This window comes from Lemur catta, chromosome 25 (assembly GCF_020740605.2).
Source record: "Lemur catta isolate mLemCat1 chromosome 25, mLemCat1.pri, whole genome shotgun sequence".
In the NCBI taxonomy this organism is placed as follows: Eukaryota; Metazoa; Chordata; class Mammalia; order Primates; family Lemuridae; genus Lemur; species Lemur catta.
Window position 1 is genome coordinate 560,648 of NC_059152.1, and position 17,609 is coordinate 578,256.

Below are 17,609 nucleotides of genomic sequence, written 5' to 3' on the forward strand. Positions count from 1 at the left end.
TTGTGCCAACACATCCGGCCATGGAGTGGCACTGGGGTCCCCAGAGTTAGATCAGAGGTTCCCTGCTCCTCTCTTGAAGGAGGACCCCATTTCGACCGTGTCCCTCATCTCCGAGCCCTGAGAGCAGCGTCTGCTCCCAGCCGGTGCTCAGCAGACGTTTGCTAAGTAGCTTCGCTCGAGTACTTTAACCGCTAAAACGTAACGCTTGTGGGGAGCAAAGTAGCATTGGTGCCTTCCAGTGACAGAGTGTAATAAATAATCTGTCCGGCAGCTGTGTGACTTCAAGTTAGTCACTTAACCTCTCAGGACCTCAGTCTTCTCATCTGCGAAACGCAGACGGGGGCAGTGGCCTCCGTGCTGCCCTGGGGCTGGACGCAGGGGGCGAGAAAGCCCTCGGCCACCTGACTTGTCCCACCCTGGCAGGGGCTCCCTCGCTCGACGGCAGGGGACGGGGGCTGGGATGGGGACGAGGTGAGGTGACCCGGATGGCAAGGAAGGGCAGAGAGGACTCACGGTGCCGCTGTCACCATTCCCCACTGTCTCTGTCACCGGGAAAGGGGGGGAGAGAGAACCAAACGCATTAGCAATGTCACGGTTGTTTATCGTCCTCACCCAAGTGGTAATAAATCCACGTGAGATTTGTCATTTTAATTGGTCTCCTTTCAGTCCGGGAAGTCAAGGCTGTTGAATGCTGATAGGGAGCTGAGAAATTACCTGGGAACAAGTGTCCTGAGCCCGTCTGGGAATTTCGGCTTCAGGGTCACTGGAGCCGGACGGTGCCCAGCGAAGAGACACCCACCGCAGAGAGGGGGTGAGGGGCGGGGGGTGCGGAGTCGGGGGGATCGGGGGGAGCTGAGGTCGTCTTTTCCTGCTGCCCCTCGTCCAGCCCGGGGTGAGCTGGAGGGAAGGGAAGGGGGGAGAGTGATGCTGCAAATCTCTGGATGTTGCAACACAATCTAAGGTGAGATTGCAGAAAACATATATATACACACAAAGCATATATTAATACACACACACACAGGATTGGGGAGCTACTGCCCTCAATGGTGAGAACAGGGAAAAACTATGTAAAGCAAATCAAAGCTCTGTTTTAAAATCTGGGCAAGAACGTGCTCCCAGATGGATTTCTCTGCCTTGAGTCACGTGGTGCCACAAGGAAGCCCTTTTCTTGCCACGTCCCGGGAAAGACGCAAAGCAAAGCAAAGCCCCTGCAGAGCGTGTGGCTGCAGAAGAATGTGCACTGGCTTGCTGGAGCTCACTGATGCGCCCTTATTCGATTATAAAAGGAGAAATGACCCGGAGAACCCCCGAGTCCCCACTGACCTCCCCGGTTCAATCGCCGATGACTCAGCTATTCCCTCCTCCAGCGACACCTAGAACGGCCATTAACTTTTTCCTCGTGATCAAATCTGGCAGCAAGAGGACAGCGTGCAATCGTCTCTTGGGGGCTCGTCTTAATTCTTCCACTCACTGCGTGTCCCTGGGGACGTCACTCCACTCTCTGAGCCTCTCAGTTCCTCATGTGCCAAATGGAAACCAGAGGCCTATTTTACCCGCCTCGCAGAACTGTTTTGAGGACGTGATGGCATATTCCAAACTATAAAGCATGATAGACGAATAAAGCATTCCTATGATAGTTATTATATTTTTATTATTAATCATAAAAAGCTATTTTCCTCAATGTGATGGAATTTCCAAATCCGGAAAGGCTACTGAAGTTCAGCTTGTCCAAAGCGTCCTTCAGTTTGCGTCTGTTTGACCACTTCCCTGTGAAGCGACTGTCCACCCTTTCTTTAAACTTCAGCACGATTTGCCGCCTCCCGGGGGAATCTGAGCCACGCTGGGCAGCTCTGACATTTCCTGCTTCGAAATCCTCAGCTTCTGTCCTTTAAGACCGGTTCTGCCTCCTGAGCCCTCGTCCCTTTTCCAACATGGCGGCCCTTATGCTTTAGCAGAGCTCCTGCCTCGCTCTGAAATCCTCTCTTTCCCGGCTGGGGTGCCTGAATGTGTTCAGACATTCTTCCCGTGACAGGATTTTGGATTGCCCCATCATTCTAATTGGTCGGCTCTAAGTATTTCTGTTTTCTATTTCTTTGTTTTTTTAAACGTGTCTCTCTCAACTGACTATCCAGGTAGGGTGTGACCAGTGTGTCTAAAAACACAACCTGATGTTTTCGCCAGCCACGTTTGCTCACCTTTCTCCAGGTCTCTATCTTCCTTTTTTTTTCTTTTCCTGCCACCTGTCATCTGTCTTCATTCTGAACTCTGCTCCTTCGTGAGAGTCTTCTCTGAGGGTTTTTATCCAGATCTGTGAAGCTGCCGTGTTCTTGCAATCCTCAGACACCCAGGACGGTGGGGGGAAAGCAGGTGCTCCAGCCCGAGCAGAGGCCACCCCAGAAGGGGGCTGCACGGACGGGCGGAGCGTGGGCTCGGCCTCAAGGACTCCAGGAGAGAAGACAGGGGAGCCGATTCCAGAACACGGAACACAGACTTCTGCAAAAGGAGTTACATTTGTTCTACGTCGAGCTAAAGAGAAAAACTGAGACCCGGCAGGGCCACCTCCCAGGGGAGTTTCTAGATCTTAGTCTCGGTGGTGAAGAGCGTAGGATTCGGGACAGGACAGAACTGGGTTCAAGTCCGACACCGCAACTTCCCGGATAAGGTATCTTCAGCGCTGCGATGCGTCTGCCCCTAGCCTTGGCATCTCCCTGTGCAAAATGACGTGGATCTTATCAACCTCATGGCGTCCTCTTCCGGAATAACTGAGTTAGGCAGCAGTTCAACGGCCCAGACCCGGGACTCTGTGTCCTGGGCTCTTCTCGCTCTCATGCTAACGTGTCCGGCCTCTACTCACTTTACAAGACAGGTTCTGGGTGGTAGATCAGATTAACGTTCAGAAATATTCACCTCCTCCCACAGCCCATAGGAGGAATAGAATTCCCAGCTCCCTCAGTGGTGAACTTGGCCCTGTGAGTTGTTTTGAGCAACGGGATGCCGCATCCGTGACGCGGTGCTTCTTGAAGCGCATCTTTCTGCTTGAACTTGCACCTTTGAACTCCTGCCGTCGCCACGAGAGAAGAATATGCCCAGAACAGACAGCTCACCCCGGGAGGAGGACGAAAGTCGTGGGGAGTGAAGCTGCACCACCCAAGCCCAGGGTACCCCAAGTCCGTAGTCCCCTAGGGGACCCCGGCCGGCCGCAGACGCACGAGCGAGCCCAGCTGAGACACAGTATACAGAGCCAGCCAGCACACTGGCAACACAAACACACGCATTTCTGTATTATTGTGCTGAAGGAGCTTAGGGAATTTCATCCCAAAATATGACTCCTTGACATAAACAGCACTTTGAATTAAAGGCCCTTAGAGATCACCAGGTGTTGGAAGGGGCTTCCCTCTATCTGCATAAAACCAGATGGATCCGTCAAAAAATAATAATAATTGACTTTCCTTCTCCTCCCTGTTATCTCAATATATTGCAGTTGATCCAAAATGTAACCATATTTGGCCCAACCCATTTTAAAGTTAATTCCTGTCTCTCAGGTTGATTTAATTTCCAAAGAGAATCATTTACAAATCAATCTCTTTCCCCCATTCATTCATCCTCCCAAGTGTGGTCAACCTCCCTAGTGGCCATTTATCGCCCCTCATCTCCCCTCCCCTCTAAAATGAGGGTTTATAAACTGCTGGACCCCACTGGGATATTGGGCAATCACTCTGCGATTCTCTCTGTGCACACAGTACAAAAATCTGTAATCTGTAAGCTCTTAGTCTTATTAATCTTCCTTATCGTGAGTTCAGCTTTCAGCGAATCTGCCTGGGCTGAGGGGGAGTCCTCTCTTCCCCTCACGGCGGCCACAGTTGCCTGAAATAACCAGTAAAGCAAGACAGGAACAGCTGAAAGGCTGACCCTTTCCCTTCCCTGAAAGACCCGGGAAGCCAACGCTTATTTGCATATAAATATTTAAGTGAGTAGCAGGCGCCCAACTGTAGTTAATCTTCCACCGTCCCGGGGATTCTGCCCTGATGAAGTCCACGGAAAGCAGCGTAGAATTACGCCAGAGCCCAATTCCCTTGTCTCAAAGTTATTACACACAGAGCATGGCGCAATCTGGTACACGTGCAGGACTTGGGTCGTGTTCCTCTTTTCCAGTCTCTGTGTGTCTCTCTGCCGCGTGGACTCCGGCATCACTCTGCTCCCCGGAGCGTCCTGGGGACCCCCGTACCGTCGGAGAAGGCAGAATTTTACTGCGTAGAAAGCTCTTCCCTTCTCCTTTCCATAAAAGGTCCTGAACTCTGCTTTCCTGTTTTTTCCTCCTTCCTAGGCAATTCCAGAGGGATTCTGCGTTGCATGACCCTCCGGACACTGGAGGAGGAGAATTAGACTGATCAGGACTTTTTTTTTTTGCTCAGCTGTGCCAGCCCCGGGAGGGGCATCGTGGGGGGCACTGCACGAGGCCGGGGCTCCAACCGCACAGAAGAGGGTGCTCTTGTGTCAAGCTGCGGCCGCGCCCCGGGACGAAGAGGAGCCTCCTTGCTCCTTGCCGACTGGAGGATTCACGGCTTGTGATACCTGGGGAATGTGGCCTGCGCCAGAGCACACGCGTTCTGTGACAACAGGCAAACACCCCACACGGCGAAGATTCAGGAGATGCATTTGTGTGGAGGCTGCACGTCCGTCACCCTCTGCTGTCCCTACGCGACACGTGACACGGCCGACCTCTATCAGCCTCCGTCCTGTCCACCCCACCTGCCAGGCCTCTACATGGAAATCACCAAGGAATAAGGACAAAAACAGTGCCATCGTTTTTCTTTTTTTAGAGTTTTCAAATTGCTTTCACCATTTGGAAAATAACTATATCTCCATTAACTCATTTGCCACACAGACATTCATCAAGGGCCAGTCGTTCAGCATCTGCGATGCTTTTAGGCAAAGTCATCAGGCGCCATTCGTACCAATCAGACCCAAACGACCCGGCTCTTGCTTCTCTCTCTGATCCAATCTCGGGCTAACTGCTTCTTTCTCACTCTCTTCAGCCTCAGGCCTTTGGTCTCCTATTTCATTGTGCTAGAATTATTGTTTTCTGGTTCCTACTTTTCTTTTCACTCTGCAGAGCTCAGCACAAACGTCATGTTCTCAGCATGACCTTTCCTAAGCCCGTGTAGTAGTCAGGGTTCTCCAGGGAACGACCAATGGGAGACGGATATAGACACAGACACAGATACAGATACAGATATCGATCTTGTGCTCAGGGAGGCTAACACGTCCCAAGATCTGCAGCTGACAAGCTGGAGACCCAGGAGGGCGGACGGTGCGATTCCAGTCCCAGTCCAGGTCCGACCGGCGTTAGAGACGGATTTCCCAGCTGCACACAGGGAGAGAGAAAATTCTCCCGGACTCAGCCCCTCTGTTCTGTTCATGCCTTGCACGGCTGGGACCAGGCTCTACTGAGTCTACCGATTCAAATGTTAACTCACCCACAGACAGCCTCCCAGATACACCCAGAATAAGGTTTAACCAAATATCTGGGCACCCTGCGTCCCGGTTGAGTTAACATACAAAACTAGTCATCACAGCCTACATTTCAGTTGTCCTTCTCCACTTACTACCACCTGCTGCCACTACACCTACGTACCTGTCACATGTTTACTGCATGTCTCTGCTAGCATGTGAGCTGCACGAGGGCAGCGACAGGCTCTTGTATTTATTTCTCTGTCCCCTGAGCTCAGGAGAGTGTCGGGCTCTCAGGAAATGCTCAATATGCATTTCTGGATGAAATAAGTGCAAATCAAAAAAATCAAAGAATTGTATAATGAAGAAAGTATTGAAAGGCAACATGAACAGAATGTAATGAGACAATGGAAAGACAAAAGCCTAATTCTTTCTGGAGGAGTCAGGAAAGGTTTTGAGACAAGGAGACTTCGGGGCTGGTGAGGGACCCCCCCCTGCAATAAGGAGGGCATCGAGCGGAAGCGAGACTTGACCATCACAGATACACAATTTCCTTATCTCAGGGAAGAATTTGTTAAACACTATACAAAACCCACACATTGTAAAGAAAAAGACTCATATCTATGAGTATTTTAAAACGTTAAACTTTTATACAGGCAGAGAAAACAAGACAAGGAGAAGATATAACTAACGTTACGTGATGCCTACAGATCAGTGGGAAGACAAAGTACCCGTCAGAAAAATATGCAATGGACAGGAACAGTCAAATCACAAAGAAAAATACAAATTATCAATAAATACATAAAAACTTCTCAAATCCATGAGTGAGCAGGAAAGGCATATTAAAATAAAATCATACTATTTTACTCCCCAAAAATTTGCAAAAAAAATTAAAAGTCTGATAATAGCAAATATTGGCAAAAGTATAGGGAAATGAAAACACTCATTGCATGCTGGTGGGAATATAAATTGGTACAACTACTTTGAATAGGAATTTGGCGTATCTAGTAACGTGGAAGACACATTCTTAAGCTTTTTGTTATGAATAAGTCTTGCATAAGCACACAAGAGACAAGAGAAAATCTTCAAAGCAGTAGAAAAAGAAAACACTATAGTATGTTCACAGCATTTAAAATATAAAGTTCTGTGGAAAAAGCAAGTTGCAAAAGGATATTATGATGATGTTACATTAATGTAAATACTATGTTATTTACAAATATATCCTTATGTAGAAAATTATTTTTAAAAAATTCATAGGAGTGAGATACACTAATCACAAGACAATGGTTTTCTCTGGGGGGGCAGAGAGAGAAAAGCAATGGAAAGTGAAGTTTTGAGTTATATCTGATATTTTACAAAATAACTATGCAAAAGAAGGAATAGAAGAAGTAGAAGCTGAAGCCAATGTAGCAAAATTTTAGTATCTATGAAATCTTCATGATGGGTATACAAGTGTAAATTATACTATGTTCTGAATGGTTGAAATAAGTCATATACAAAACAAAACAAGAAAATAATAGGTATTAGTTATCTTACGCAAGTCCAGGAAGCAGAAAAAGAGAGTTGGAAGTCTACAGCTGCCAATATGAATTAAGGGGATGAAATTAAAAAGTGGAATAACTTCTAAAGATGAGCTCTGCCCATTCCACCATTTTGCTCACGTTGTTCGTGCCGACCAAGCACCATGGCATTCTCTCAGCCGGAGACGTCCTGTTAAGAGTTATCACAACACTATCTGCCTAGGTAGCACCCCACGCTTCAGGGCTCCCCCTAATCTGCTTTAGAGCTCTGGAATTTATTTTTTTTTTTTTTGAGACAGAGTGTCACTTTGTTGCCCGGGCTAGAGTGAGTGCCGTGGCATCAGCCTAGCTCACAGCAACCTCAAACTCCTGGGCTTAAGCGATCCTACTGCCTCAGCCTCCCTAGTAGCTGGGACTACAGGCATGAGCCACCATGCCCGGCTAATTTTTTTGTATATATATTTTTTAGTTGGCCAGATAATTTCTTTCTATTTTTAGTAGAGACGGGGTCTCACTCTTGCTCAGGCTGGTCTCGAACTCCTGACCTCGAGCGATCCACCCGCCTCGGCCTCCCAGAGCTAGGATTACAGGCGTGAGCCACCGCGCCCGGCCGAGCTCTGGAATTTAAAGCTATAACTGTTTAGGCCTGGGACAAAATTCCTGGCTCAGGGTTGTAGCTTTTCTGTAGCCCAGAAAAGAAACAAACAGCAAAATATTTTTCTATAAATCAGAGAGGATGCCAGCCCCACATCCCCTGTGCTCTGTGTGCGGAAAGTCCCTCAAACGGTTTACGAGAAACTCTACCCAGAGATAATAATAAATACAGCAATAATAGGTCCCATTTATTGAGCATGTACTTACCTCCTTCTAGTTTCACATCGGCCCTTTGAGACGGGTGCTCGGTTATCTCTCGTCAACAAATGAGGAAACTAAGAATTGTAAACTTTCGATAACCTATTCTTGGTCTGGCAGCCACTGAGGGGCAGATTTAAACCCACCTGATTCCAGTTTAGGCTCCTCTTCCGAGTCTGTGCCGCACAGCTCATGGGGGTGCAGGCAACCTGCCTTGACTTCTGAAGGACTATTCCAGAAGAAGGAGTTTTCATGGCTCTTTTTCTTAAGACTTTTCTTCTTGTTTCTTTTTCTAGTGCTGATTGCAGGCTGCAAAGAGAGAACACAGGCACAGCCCTTATTTCCTACCAGACTGAAACGAATGATTGAAGAACCCTCTTGGTCTTCCTCCTTCCTGTTTCTGGGGGCCTGGTTTATGTTTCCAAGCCCCCTGCTCGGTGCCCGGGCAACTGTCCCGACACGCACAGAGCCGGCTGCCCCGTGTGCACGGAGAAAATGAGCCGATGGTATCTGGACCTTGCACTCCTAGCACAGAGCAGCAGAAAACCCTCTCCCCTAAAACCGGCAGCCGGAACCCCGGAGCAGCTGCAGAAAGAAGCTTCCCAGAGCATCGCTGGAACCCAACGGTGCATTTCGCTTCCCAGGAGGAGGACGACCTCAGAGCCACAATGTTTGGAGCGTGGCAAAGCAGACGACAAGTGGGTAGGGTGCCCCAGCGGCTGATGGCTCACAGGGGGACTGCTGTCTCGCAGGAGGTAAGAGGAGGGAAGGAGGGAGCTGCACTTGGCTCAGATGCTGCGGAACTGGACTCAGACCCTGGACCCTGTGCGAGAGGAAGGACAAGGACAGGCAGGGAAGGGGCACCGTCGAGAGATGCCAGTGGTCAAGCCCTGGCAGCCTGGCTCTGAGCAAGACTTTGGTCCTCCCGGCTGTGGCACCTGCAGGAACTCTGCTCGCCCCTCCCTTCTCCGGGGACACACTCATGGCCCACCTCCCCGCCTCCTGCCTCCAACTCACGTTGGCTCCTCCCTCTTTCAGGAGCAGGGGTGGGAATTAATCAACCCACACCTACTTATTATGCACCGCCCGTCTGCCTGAGCTCGAGGGCTGTATTCTCCACTGCCCGTTGGATTGAAATCCCTCATCTTTCACCCCAAACTTCCTTCCCTGCTTCTGTGAAAGGCACCGTCATCACAGGCTGAATGACACAGCGTGGATTTCATTCCTGCCTCACCCCTGTCCCCACACCTGCGCAGCTGCAGATCTGACAGGTCTGGGGGTGACCTATTTCTCACTTTCATCCCCCACCTGTCTGCCTGGTCCCCAGGCTAACACAGGCCCTGGTTAGGCCGTCTACACCGGGCCAACTGCCCCCTATTGATTTTCCTGCAGCTGCTTCTGCCTCCAGCACAGCCCGGCCACTGCTGCCGGGCAAATCTTCCTAAAGCCGGGCCCTAAGGTGGCCCCAATGGTGTCGTCCCCCTGCTCTGACACCTTCAAGGACTCCCCACGGCCTTACGGAGTCAAGAAGGAACTCTTCAGCCCGGTCTGCCAGGCCCTGGAGATCTGGCCTCATTGGTCCAAGACCTCCTGTCTGCAGGAGCCTTTGATCCTCTGTGCTTTAGCGTCTGCTCTTTCACCTTTCCTTACCTAAAATGCTGTTCCACCAACTGTGAGCTTTTACACTTTACTTATCTTCCAGGCCATCCAATGGGACCTGCAGGAATCCTTCCCTGAACCCTTCAGGCTGAAAGTAAACACTACCTTTTGGAACTCTGATAGCGGCATTTATGGCTGTCTGGTTTTTTGTTTGTTTGGTTGGTTGGTTTTTTACTGTTGTTTTCATTCATTTATTCAACAAGTAGCAAATGCATTGGTGATAAAAAAAAAAAAACACTCAATGAATAGCTCTTGAATGAAAATAAGCTAGCTTTTTCTGGCCATTTTACCTCTTTTTCTTAATAATAAAGAAGGTGTCGTATGTTACTTGACCTATTGGGTATAATGTGGCTGTTTTCCTGCAAAATCAATTAGTGAATCAGACTCTGAAGTCAAAGGCTCCAACGTACTTTTTTTTTTTTTCTTAATCTTCTGGAGAAGTTTTATTTCAGCATTATCATTGTTCCTCGTGCTAATCACAGAGGAAAACATATTCTGAATGCTACTGACAAATCGCTCTTCCATGACAATCTCATCCTATTCTTTTTTTTTTCTTGCAGGTTCTAAGTATAGATGGAGTGTGAAGGAGAAATAGTACTTATCACTCTAAGACTTTGTGCTGGTGCAATTTGGACAGGGGTTACTTCAAAGCCTCCACATGCTTCACCATCACCAAACACTTTCGCAAAACATAGCACAGGTCACAGTTTTCCCTAAGCCATTTTTTAAAGTTGGCTTTGATCCTTCCAGCGGGCATCAGGTGACACTTCTAATCTTATTATAACAGGAAAGATGCAACAGTATCTGCTCCTAATCTTATTGTAACAGGAAAGATGCAACAGTATCTGCTCCTAATCTCATTGCAACAGGAAAGACGCAACAGTATCTGTGACCCTCTTCAAAGCTGGAAAGTTGCACATTCTAGCCATTAAAGATTTGCTTCCTTTGCAGTTTTCTATGGTACTTCCTGCAAAGACAGTTGGCCTTTTCTTAAATTTGAATGCAACTCTGGATTAACTGGCATCTGATGGGGAAGCATTTTATAAATGTAATCACAATTGACATCAGCCTTGTAAAAATATTTAATAAATAGACTAAATTCCTAAGTGAGTTCCATGAAAAAGTCACTTGTTTTTTTAATAATGCTGTGACTTTTTAAATACATTTTTATCTGCTTTAAATGTTTTTTTGCCTTCATCTTTATAAACAATGAAACCTGCCTTCTGAGTAGTCACACAATTTATTCAGCTATAAATATTTATTAATACCTTTTTATTTTTCCAAAGTGAAGGGTTTGCACTAAGCTTTCTATAGAGGACCAGCCATAAATAAACTCTATGCAATATAAGGTAAAATAATATTGGCACATTTTTATTTTACATCAAATTTGACCAACTCTCTTTGTCAGTTGAGTCTCTATAACACAGATGAGCTTGTAGTGATTCAGACACATTTTTCTAGGCTTGGTATTTTCCTACATGTACAGAACTATTTCTTATATTTTAATGTTAGCATAAACATCTTGTATTTGCTTTTTCTCTTTGACAAACAAAAATCAAAGCACACAGAATAAATCCAAATAGAATATATAAAAAATAATTTAAACCTAGATTTGGGTTGCTGCTTACATGGAACAGCCACAGTAGTTTTCACTTCTACCTGGTGTTGGTTTCATTCAAGGACAGCACAGTGACAATCACGTGAGTGCCTCATAGATAGTTCCCGTGTGCTATCCGTGTGCCATCTAAACACGCTGGTGCTATTAAGAGTACTGCGTATGTAAAATTTATATTCTCCCTTCATAGAATTCTTGAAACCACACTCCTTTTTAAATGTGAGCATTTCTAGAGAAGCAGGATAATTCCATTAAAATGAATCTCAATTTTTATGAAGGGCTTCACCTGATACATCCCATTAATCAAACTGTATTGCGATCCTAACATATACAGAATATAAGGAATTTTAAAAAAATCTATGAAATATGATTTATGTCAATAAAGAGATTACAGTTAAGTCGAGAACGATTAACTTGATATGTGGTTATGGATCACAAAAAGGCTGCAGTCACCGTGGTCTGATATAGTTCATAACTTATGGAGGAGGGAACTGGAGATAAATTTGAAGAGAGGTTGAATTTTGGAAGACATGAAATATATTTCCAATGATGGGCACTGCTTGAGCAAAGAGACAGAGCCAAGCATGAAACAATGCCAGTTCAAAGAATGGCTGCTCTACTGGCCCCGGGGTGCCCTGTTTGACTGTGTCCGAGACATGTGCCTGAGTTCACCACCACGTTTCCTCCCCACCTTCCCAAACGCACGTCTCTGCGCACAGCCTACAGGGGGCAGCAAACTGACAACCCACCCCCCGCCCGGCCGCCGCTGGTTGGCCAAGAACCACAGGACAGCCCAGCTGGGCCAATGTGGTTTCTGTCCCAGAAACTGGGAGCGGCCTCAGAAGTGGGTCAGCGTCAGGGTTGGGCAGCTGAGGTGGAAGGTCACGTGGATTTGGGCGCTGCAGCTTAGAACAAGAAGGATTCAGCAGACTTTTGGTAAGAAGCTGACTCAATACACTCAGGGGGAGAGAGAGCTTTGCACAGAGCCATTGGCCGTCTGACGCCTTTGCAATTCCTACGAAGTCCCAGCGTATTCCCCGAACCTGATTTCCTTCACCTAGTTCAACTAGAGTCAAAAGATTCTGAGTTACATTTTCCTCCCTGAGAATCTGGACCCTGACGCTTTCTGGTCTCCCAGAGACATGACAGGGTTAATGTATGGTTTTCAGCTGTGGCAATGCTGGGGCAACTCAGGCAGTAAGAGGAGGGTCCGTGGATGCAGGCAGCGGTGTGCGGGCATTCAGGACACTGTTCGTAGGCTGCTCTTTCATTCTCTCTTCTTTTCCCCCAACCCTGGCCTGGGGACATGAGTGGTGACGTAAATGAACCGTAAAATATTGCTGGAAATATCCGCGGTGTGCCAAAGGGGCAGAACGCACAGAGATGAATGTATCGGGGAGCCTTCTGAGCCGGGAGAGAGAGCGCCTAGTATCATGCGCCTGTTAAACTCCCACGTGCTCTGAACCTATGAATCTAGAGAAGTGTCACCCAGTCATCAACCCAGACTCTTCTCTGGCGTTTTATCAAAGTCATGATCTCTTCCAAATGCAGATGCTGGGACGGAGCCAGACGGCTCATCCTGAACTATATTGTCCTAACGCCTGCTGCTTCCAAAGTGCAAGGATGGATGGTCTCCTCCCTTCCTCTCCTTTCCTTTTTCCTTTCCTTTCCTTTCTCTTTTTCTTTTCCCTCTTCTCTTCTCTTCTCCCTCCCTCCCTCTTCCTTCCATCTTCCTAGCAAAGCTCTTACATTTACTCGTTGCCTAAACAACTAACTCCTAAAATTCTGAAGATCTCAGAGGCCAGAGGATCCCAGTATAGACTTACAGGGAAACAGCAGCAGAAGTAGCTTTTACCTGCCAGAGTGTCGCTAAATGCAACAGGAGCAGCTGTGGGGAACCAGAGCAAGGCTTACTGTTGTCAGAAGACCAGAGTTTGAACCCAGGTTTGTCACTTAGCAACCTTTTGACCTCGGGCTATTTGTGATCTCACTGAACTATCCTGTTCTCACTCTCCGCATCTATAAAATGGGTGCGTGAAAGCCCGTTCTGGCTATTTATTCCAGAGAGTCTGGGTCCTTCTCTGCGCCCAGTGCTTTGCTACACACTGGGATGCAGCAGGGGGCCAAGCGCTCCTGGTCCCTTTGTCCCTGGACCCATGAGGTTTAGAGGGTTAGCGGGGAAGAGAGACACTGAACACGAATTGCAAATGTGCTGAGAGTCGTGAAGAAAACAGGAAACAGGGCGTCCTGACTTACTCTGAAGGGTTTGGGGAGGCTCCCCGAGGAAATGCAGTCTGAGCTGAGGCAGGAACGACAAGCAGGCAATTACTGGATGCTGGAATGTCGGGAAGCTTCCAGGCCCAGGGAAGCGCGTGCGTGACAGGCCTGGAGGGAAGAGATCAGAGTGCAGCTTGTTCACAACATGGTCACACGGAGAAATTAACAGAAAACTGCATTCAACAGGGCTGGACAAACTGTCACCAGACATTTGTCCAGGACTATCAGGACCTCTCCGGACCCGTAAAAAGAGACCCTGTAAGAGACCCCATTTGCTGAAGTGCACGTGCCTCCTCTCGGCTACCACTGCTAAATGTTTGTGAGGCTCCTTTCTGGGGCAAAGGGGAAATCAAGTGTGGGAATGAAACTGTGGTCCCTGCCTGTCTCTGGCATCCCTGCCAGTGGAAGGGAACACAGGGGACATGAGTCGAGGTCCCTGGTCTCCATAAGTTAGTGACACTCTTCCCTCCTGCCCGCACTGACCAGTGCTCCAAGCCACACACAGCCTCCAGCTCAGCCCTGTGAGCTCAGGGACAGCCACGCAGGTGGGGGTGGCCTTTGTCCTCCACCTTTGGGAGTGTCAGACCCTGAGCCCAGATACACAGTCCCCTCCCCACCCCTAGCATCTCCGGGGGTCCTGTGGATTATTATCCATGGTCTTGACAGGGGTAGACAGGAGCTCACCCATGCTCAGAGCCACGCTAGAATTCTAAAGACACATTTTTCTGGAAATTACATCAGAGGTATTTTTTTCTGGTTCTGTGATCTACAAGGAAAGGCTGTAGGTATCTACAACAAGAACTGACAGACATTTTTCTTTTTTGTAAAGGTCCAGATCATAGATGTGTTAGACTTTTCTTCGCTCATCACAAAGACACTGGCCACAGGCTGGATTTGGCCTGTGGGGGCTGCAGTTTGCTGCCCCCCGATCCAGGGCCGGGCTGGACCAGGGCCAGGACCTCAACACCACGAGCTCCCTTTCCCCGGACTCTCCTCGGCACTAATGACTGTCAAATAGATGCTGTGTGCCTAACAGGGTCCATTTATTCTGAAGTTTACATAGGATAATGAGGTCCTTTCTGAGACTTTTGCTTTTACCCTACTTGCAAGCTAATAAGTCAGACTGCGGCAGTTTCATGAGAGACGGTAGGATTCAGCAGACTTCTGGCTCAGGGAGAAAAGACAGTTTATTATTCCCTGCAATGGCCGTAGCCAGAGTATAAGCTTTCTGTGCTGATTCCTCAAGCACCAACACCCAAGAGGGCCAGATGATGTCTGCACAAGCGGTGGGTTACATCACAGGAGAGGAGCCCTGAGTTTAGGGAATAGAATATTTTACAATGGGCAGTAAGCATGCTTGCCCTTTGTTCTAGAGAGAGATGCTATTTCTATGATTCCAGGCTGCAAGCAAATCTGCTCTTAGTTCTGCTCTAGGTACTATCTCTATCTTCCAAAACTGCTTACAAACATCCTTGAAAAGACGGTACGTGGAATAGGAAGAAAGAAAGCTAGTTCAAGCCTCTTTTGGATGACGTGCAGAAACAAACGATTCCTGAAAAGCTTTCAACAGACAGCCAGGATCTCCTTATACTAATACAACCGTCCATCAATTCTGGAGTAAGAAAACATCAAATTAGCCATTTCAGGTAGAAATGATCTCTCCCTAATGTCTTCTATTTATTTTTCATCTAAGAATAGATCTAAGATCCAATCTTAAGATTATATAGTTCTGTGACAGTTAAACACTTTGATGTAGAGATTTTTGTCTCCAAGAGCAAAGGAAGGGAATAAAAACAAAGAATGGCTTGTTCGGGGAATTTTCAGGTCAGTTAGAATTTAAAGTATCATCAGAAGTACTCCAAGGAGAAATTCAGTGATCACGTCCCTCAATAGACAGCCCATTTCTCCTTCCACTGTGTCCCAAACGATGTATAATTTGGCAGAATTCGAATCAGAAATCGGTGGGAAAGGGTTGAATGTGGAGGGTGAGTGAGGGGCAAGACTGCAGGGACAGCCAGGGGTGACTACAGGTGGGGACCGGCTGACCCACGCCCAGGTCAGGAACTTGCTCGAGACAACAGAGCAAATGCGTGGGCGCCGGGGATTTGAACACGGGCTGTTTGTGCCCTTCACCCCCAGTGTGTACAGTAGCTGCCCGTGAAAATGAGCTTTTAAATAATCTGCACAGTGACAAAGTGCAGGTAGGAGGTGATGCGTTATTGGCAATATTTTCCCATTTTGTGAGGGGTGGTGAGAAGAGCTGTTTCTCAATTCCTCGGCGGAGTTTCCCCCATTTACGTTGCTCATCGTTTCATCAGCCTGCGGCACGGAAATGCACGAGAAGGGAAAACAGCCATAAAAAATAAAAGTGAAACGTCGAGAAAAGCCTGTTCAATCAGCTGCAGCTGCCATGAATTTCAATAAACATCCAATTAAATTCATCGACAGGCAGCTTATGAATCCTGGAGAAAAATGGATCCCTTCAAAGACTCCGGAGCCTTTTGGAGGCTTACTGAGTAAGGCGACGTTTCAATGGAATCAGGCTTAGTAGTAATTTTAATTTGCTGAACGCACCCCGGATAATCTGCAGAATCTATGGGTTCAGTTTACAGGTCGCCTTTCCTTGAAAGGGGCTGAAACAAGTCAAAGCAGAGTTGATTAAAATGTTAAACAGAAGAAAAATCTCCGGTGTTCAATAGTGCAATACGGGAAGTAGGGTTAACAGTAATTTATTATATTTCAGAATAGCTAGAAGGTTCCAAATGTTCCCAACCTAAAGCAATGATAAATGTTTCAGGTGAATCGCGTCCCAGTTACCCTGATTGGATCATTACACGTTATATGCTTGTATCAAAATATAACAAGTACTCCATGAACATGTGTACTATGTATCAATAACATGTTAAAGAATATATATACATATATACCCATCCATTATAAAGATGCCGGCAGAACGCACCTCACTCCCCGTGACTAAGCATCTGAATGTCGCATCAACGACCAGGGGTCGCTTCCGGTTTAGGTTGACGCTCAAAAACGGTTTTTACGACTAGAAAATAGTCAATCTGTGCAAAACCTAAACCGGAAGTCCACCTGTTGGGTCAATGGCCAGGGACCCCGGGTCTCCCAGGGGCAGAAGCGGGGGCTGCTTCGGCGCAACTGCCCCACCCGGGAAGACCCCCCACCACCACCTCGGTCCGTCCGCCCTAAACCCCCTGAACGACCGCCATACCTGGGGCGCACGCAACGCCCTGTCCATCCGCCAATCCCATAACTCAGCGCGCCAGCTGCAAACGCGGGCAGGGGACGCTCTAGCCCACGGGCCAGGCGGCACAGGGACCATAGAGTCCGGACACTGACCTAGAACAAGCCGCACGTAGGGACCATAGAGTCCAGTCCCTGACCTAGAACGACCCGCATGCGCAGTAAGGCAACTCCGACTGTCCAATCAAAGGCGCTCCGTGGTGACCCCTGAACCCCGAGGGGTCGCTAGAATTCAAAGCTACGCGAGAGGCCGACGCGTTCGAGTCCAACCTACCCGTGATCTGCTCCGGTTTGTGCAAATGGTGGATTCCAGGGGCGGGTGCCCATCCGGGTTCCGTGACTCCTAATTCGAGATATTTCCCGGATGGATTTCAGGGAGGTTGCCCGGTCAAAGGTTATCGAACACAGAAATCGTTCATCATGGACGTTCACATACGCGGCCTCCCTCACTCGTCTTTGGAGACGACAGCAGCTGTCGCCTGCTGCGCGGTGGCCGCAGCGCGACCTCGGGGACCTGCCGGGGCGGAGCCCGCACGGGACCGTCCTGCGGGGGTTCGCCCGCCTCTCTGCCCCTCCCACCCTGGAATCCGCGTTTCCGGCAGGAATTATTATTATTATTATTATTTTTAATTTAGAAATTTATTCTGTTTAATCCACAGGCCTTATACAGCTTTAGTTTAAAAAAATAAAACAAAACAGTGAAACCAAGACACTATTTCAAAGTCTGGGCCCTTCCAGCCTTCCAAATACAAGGGCTCTGAAAGCTGCACATACCAACTGGAAGAACGAGACAAAAACATGAATGGAGCCATGACATTAAGTTGTTTTTTTTTTTTTTTAAATACAATGTCTGGCTCTGTTGCCCGGGCTAGAGTGAGTGCCGTGGCGTCAGCCTCGCTCACAGCAACCTCAGACTCCTGGGCTCAAGCGATCCTCCTGCCTCGGCCTCCCGAGTAGCTGGGACTACAGGC

The 17,609-nt window shown here is 48.0% G+C and overlaps 1 protein-coding gene across 1 annotated transcript in view; it reads right to left on the minus strand.

Moving 5' to 3' along the window:
* The window catches only part of LOC123627409, a 76,579-nt gene that overhangs the window by 58,516 nt on the left and 454 nt on the right, over nt 1-17,609 (minus strand). The window contains exons 2-4 of the mRNA XM_045536948.1: nt 16,913-17,152; nt 13,354-13,482; nt 7,970-8,132 (exon numbers count right to left, since the gene is read on the minus strand). Of these exons, the coding sequence (XP_045392904.1) occupies nt 7,970-8,132; nt 13,354-13,482; nt 16,913-17,152 (532 nt within the window). The remainder of the gene's footprint in view (nt 1-7,969; nt 8,133-13,353; nt 13,483-16,912; nt 17,153-17,609) is intronic.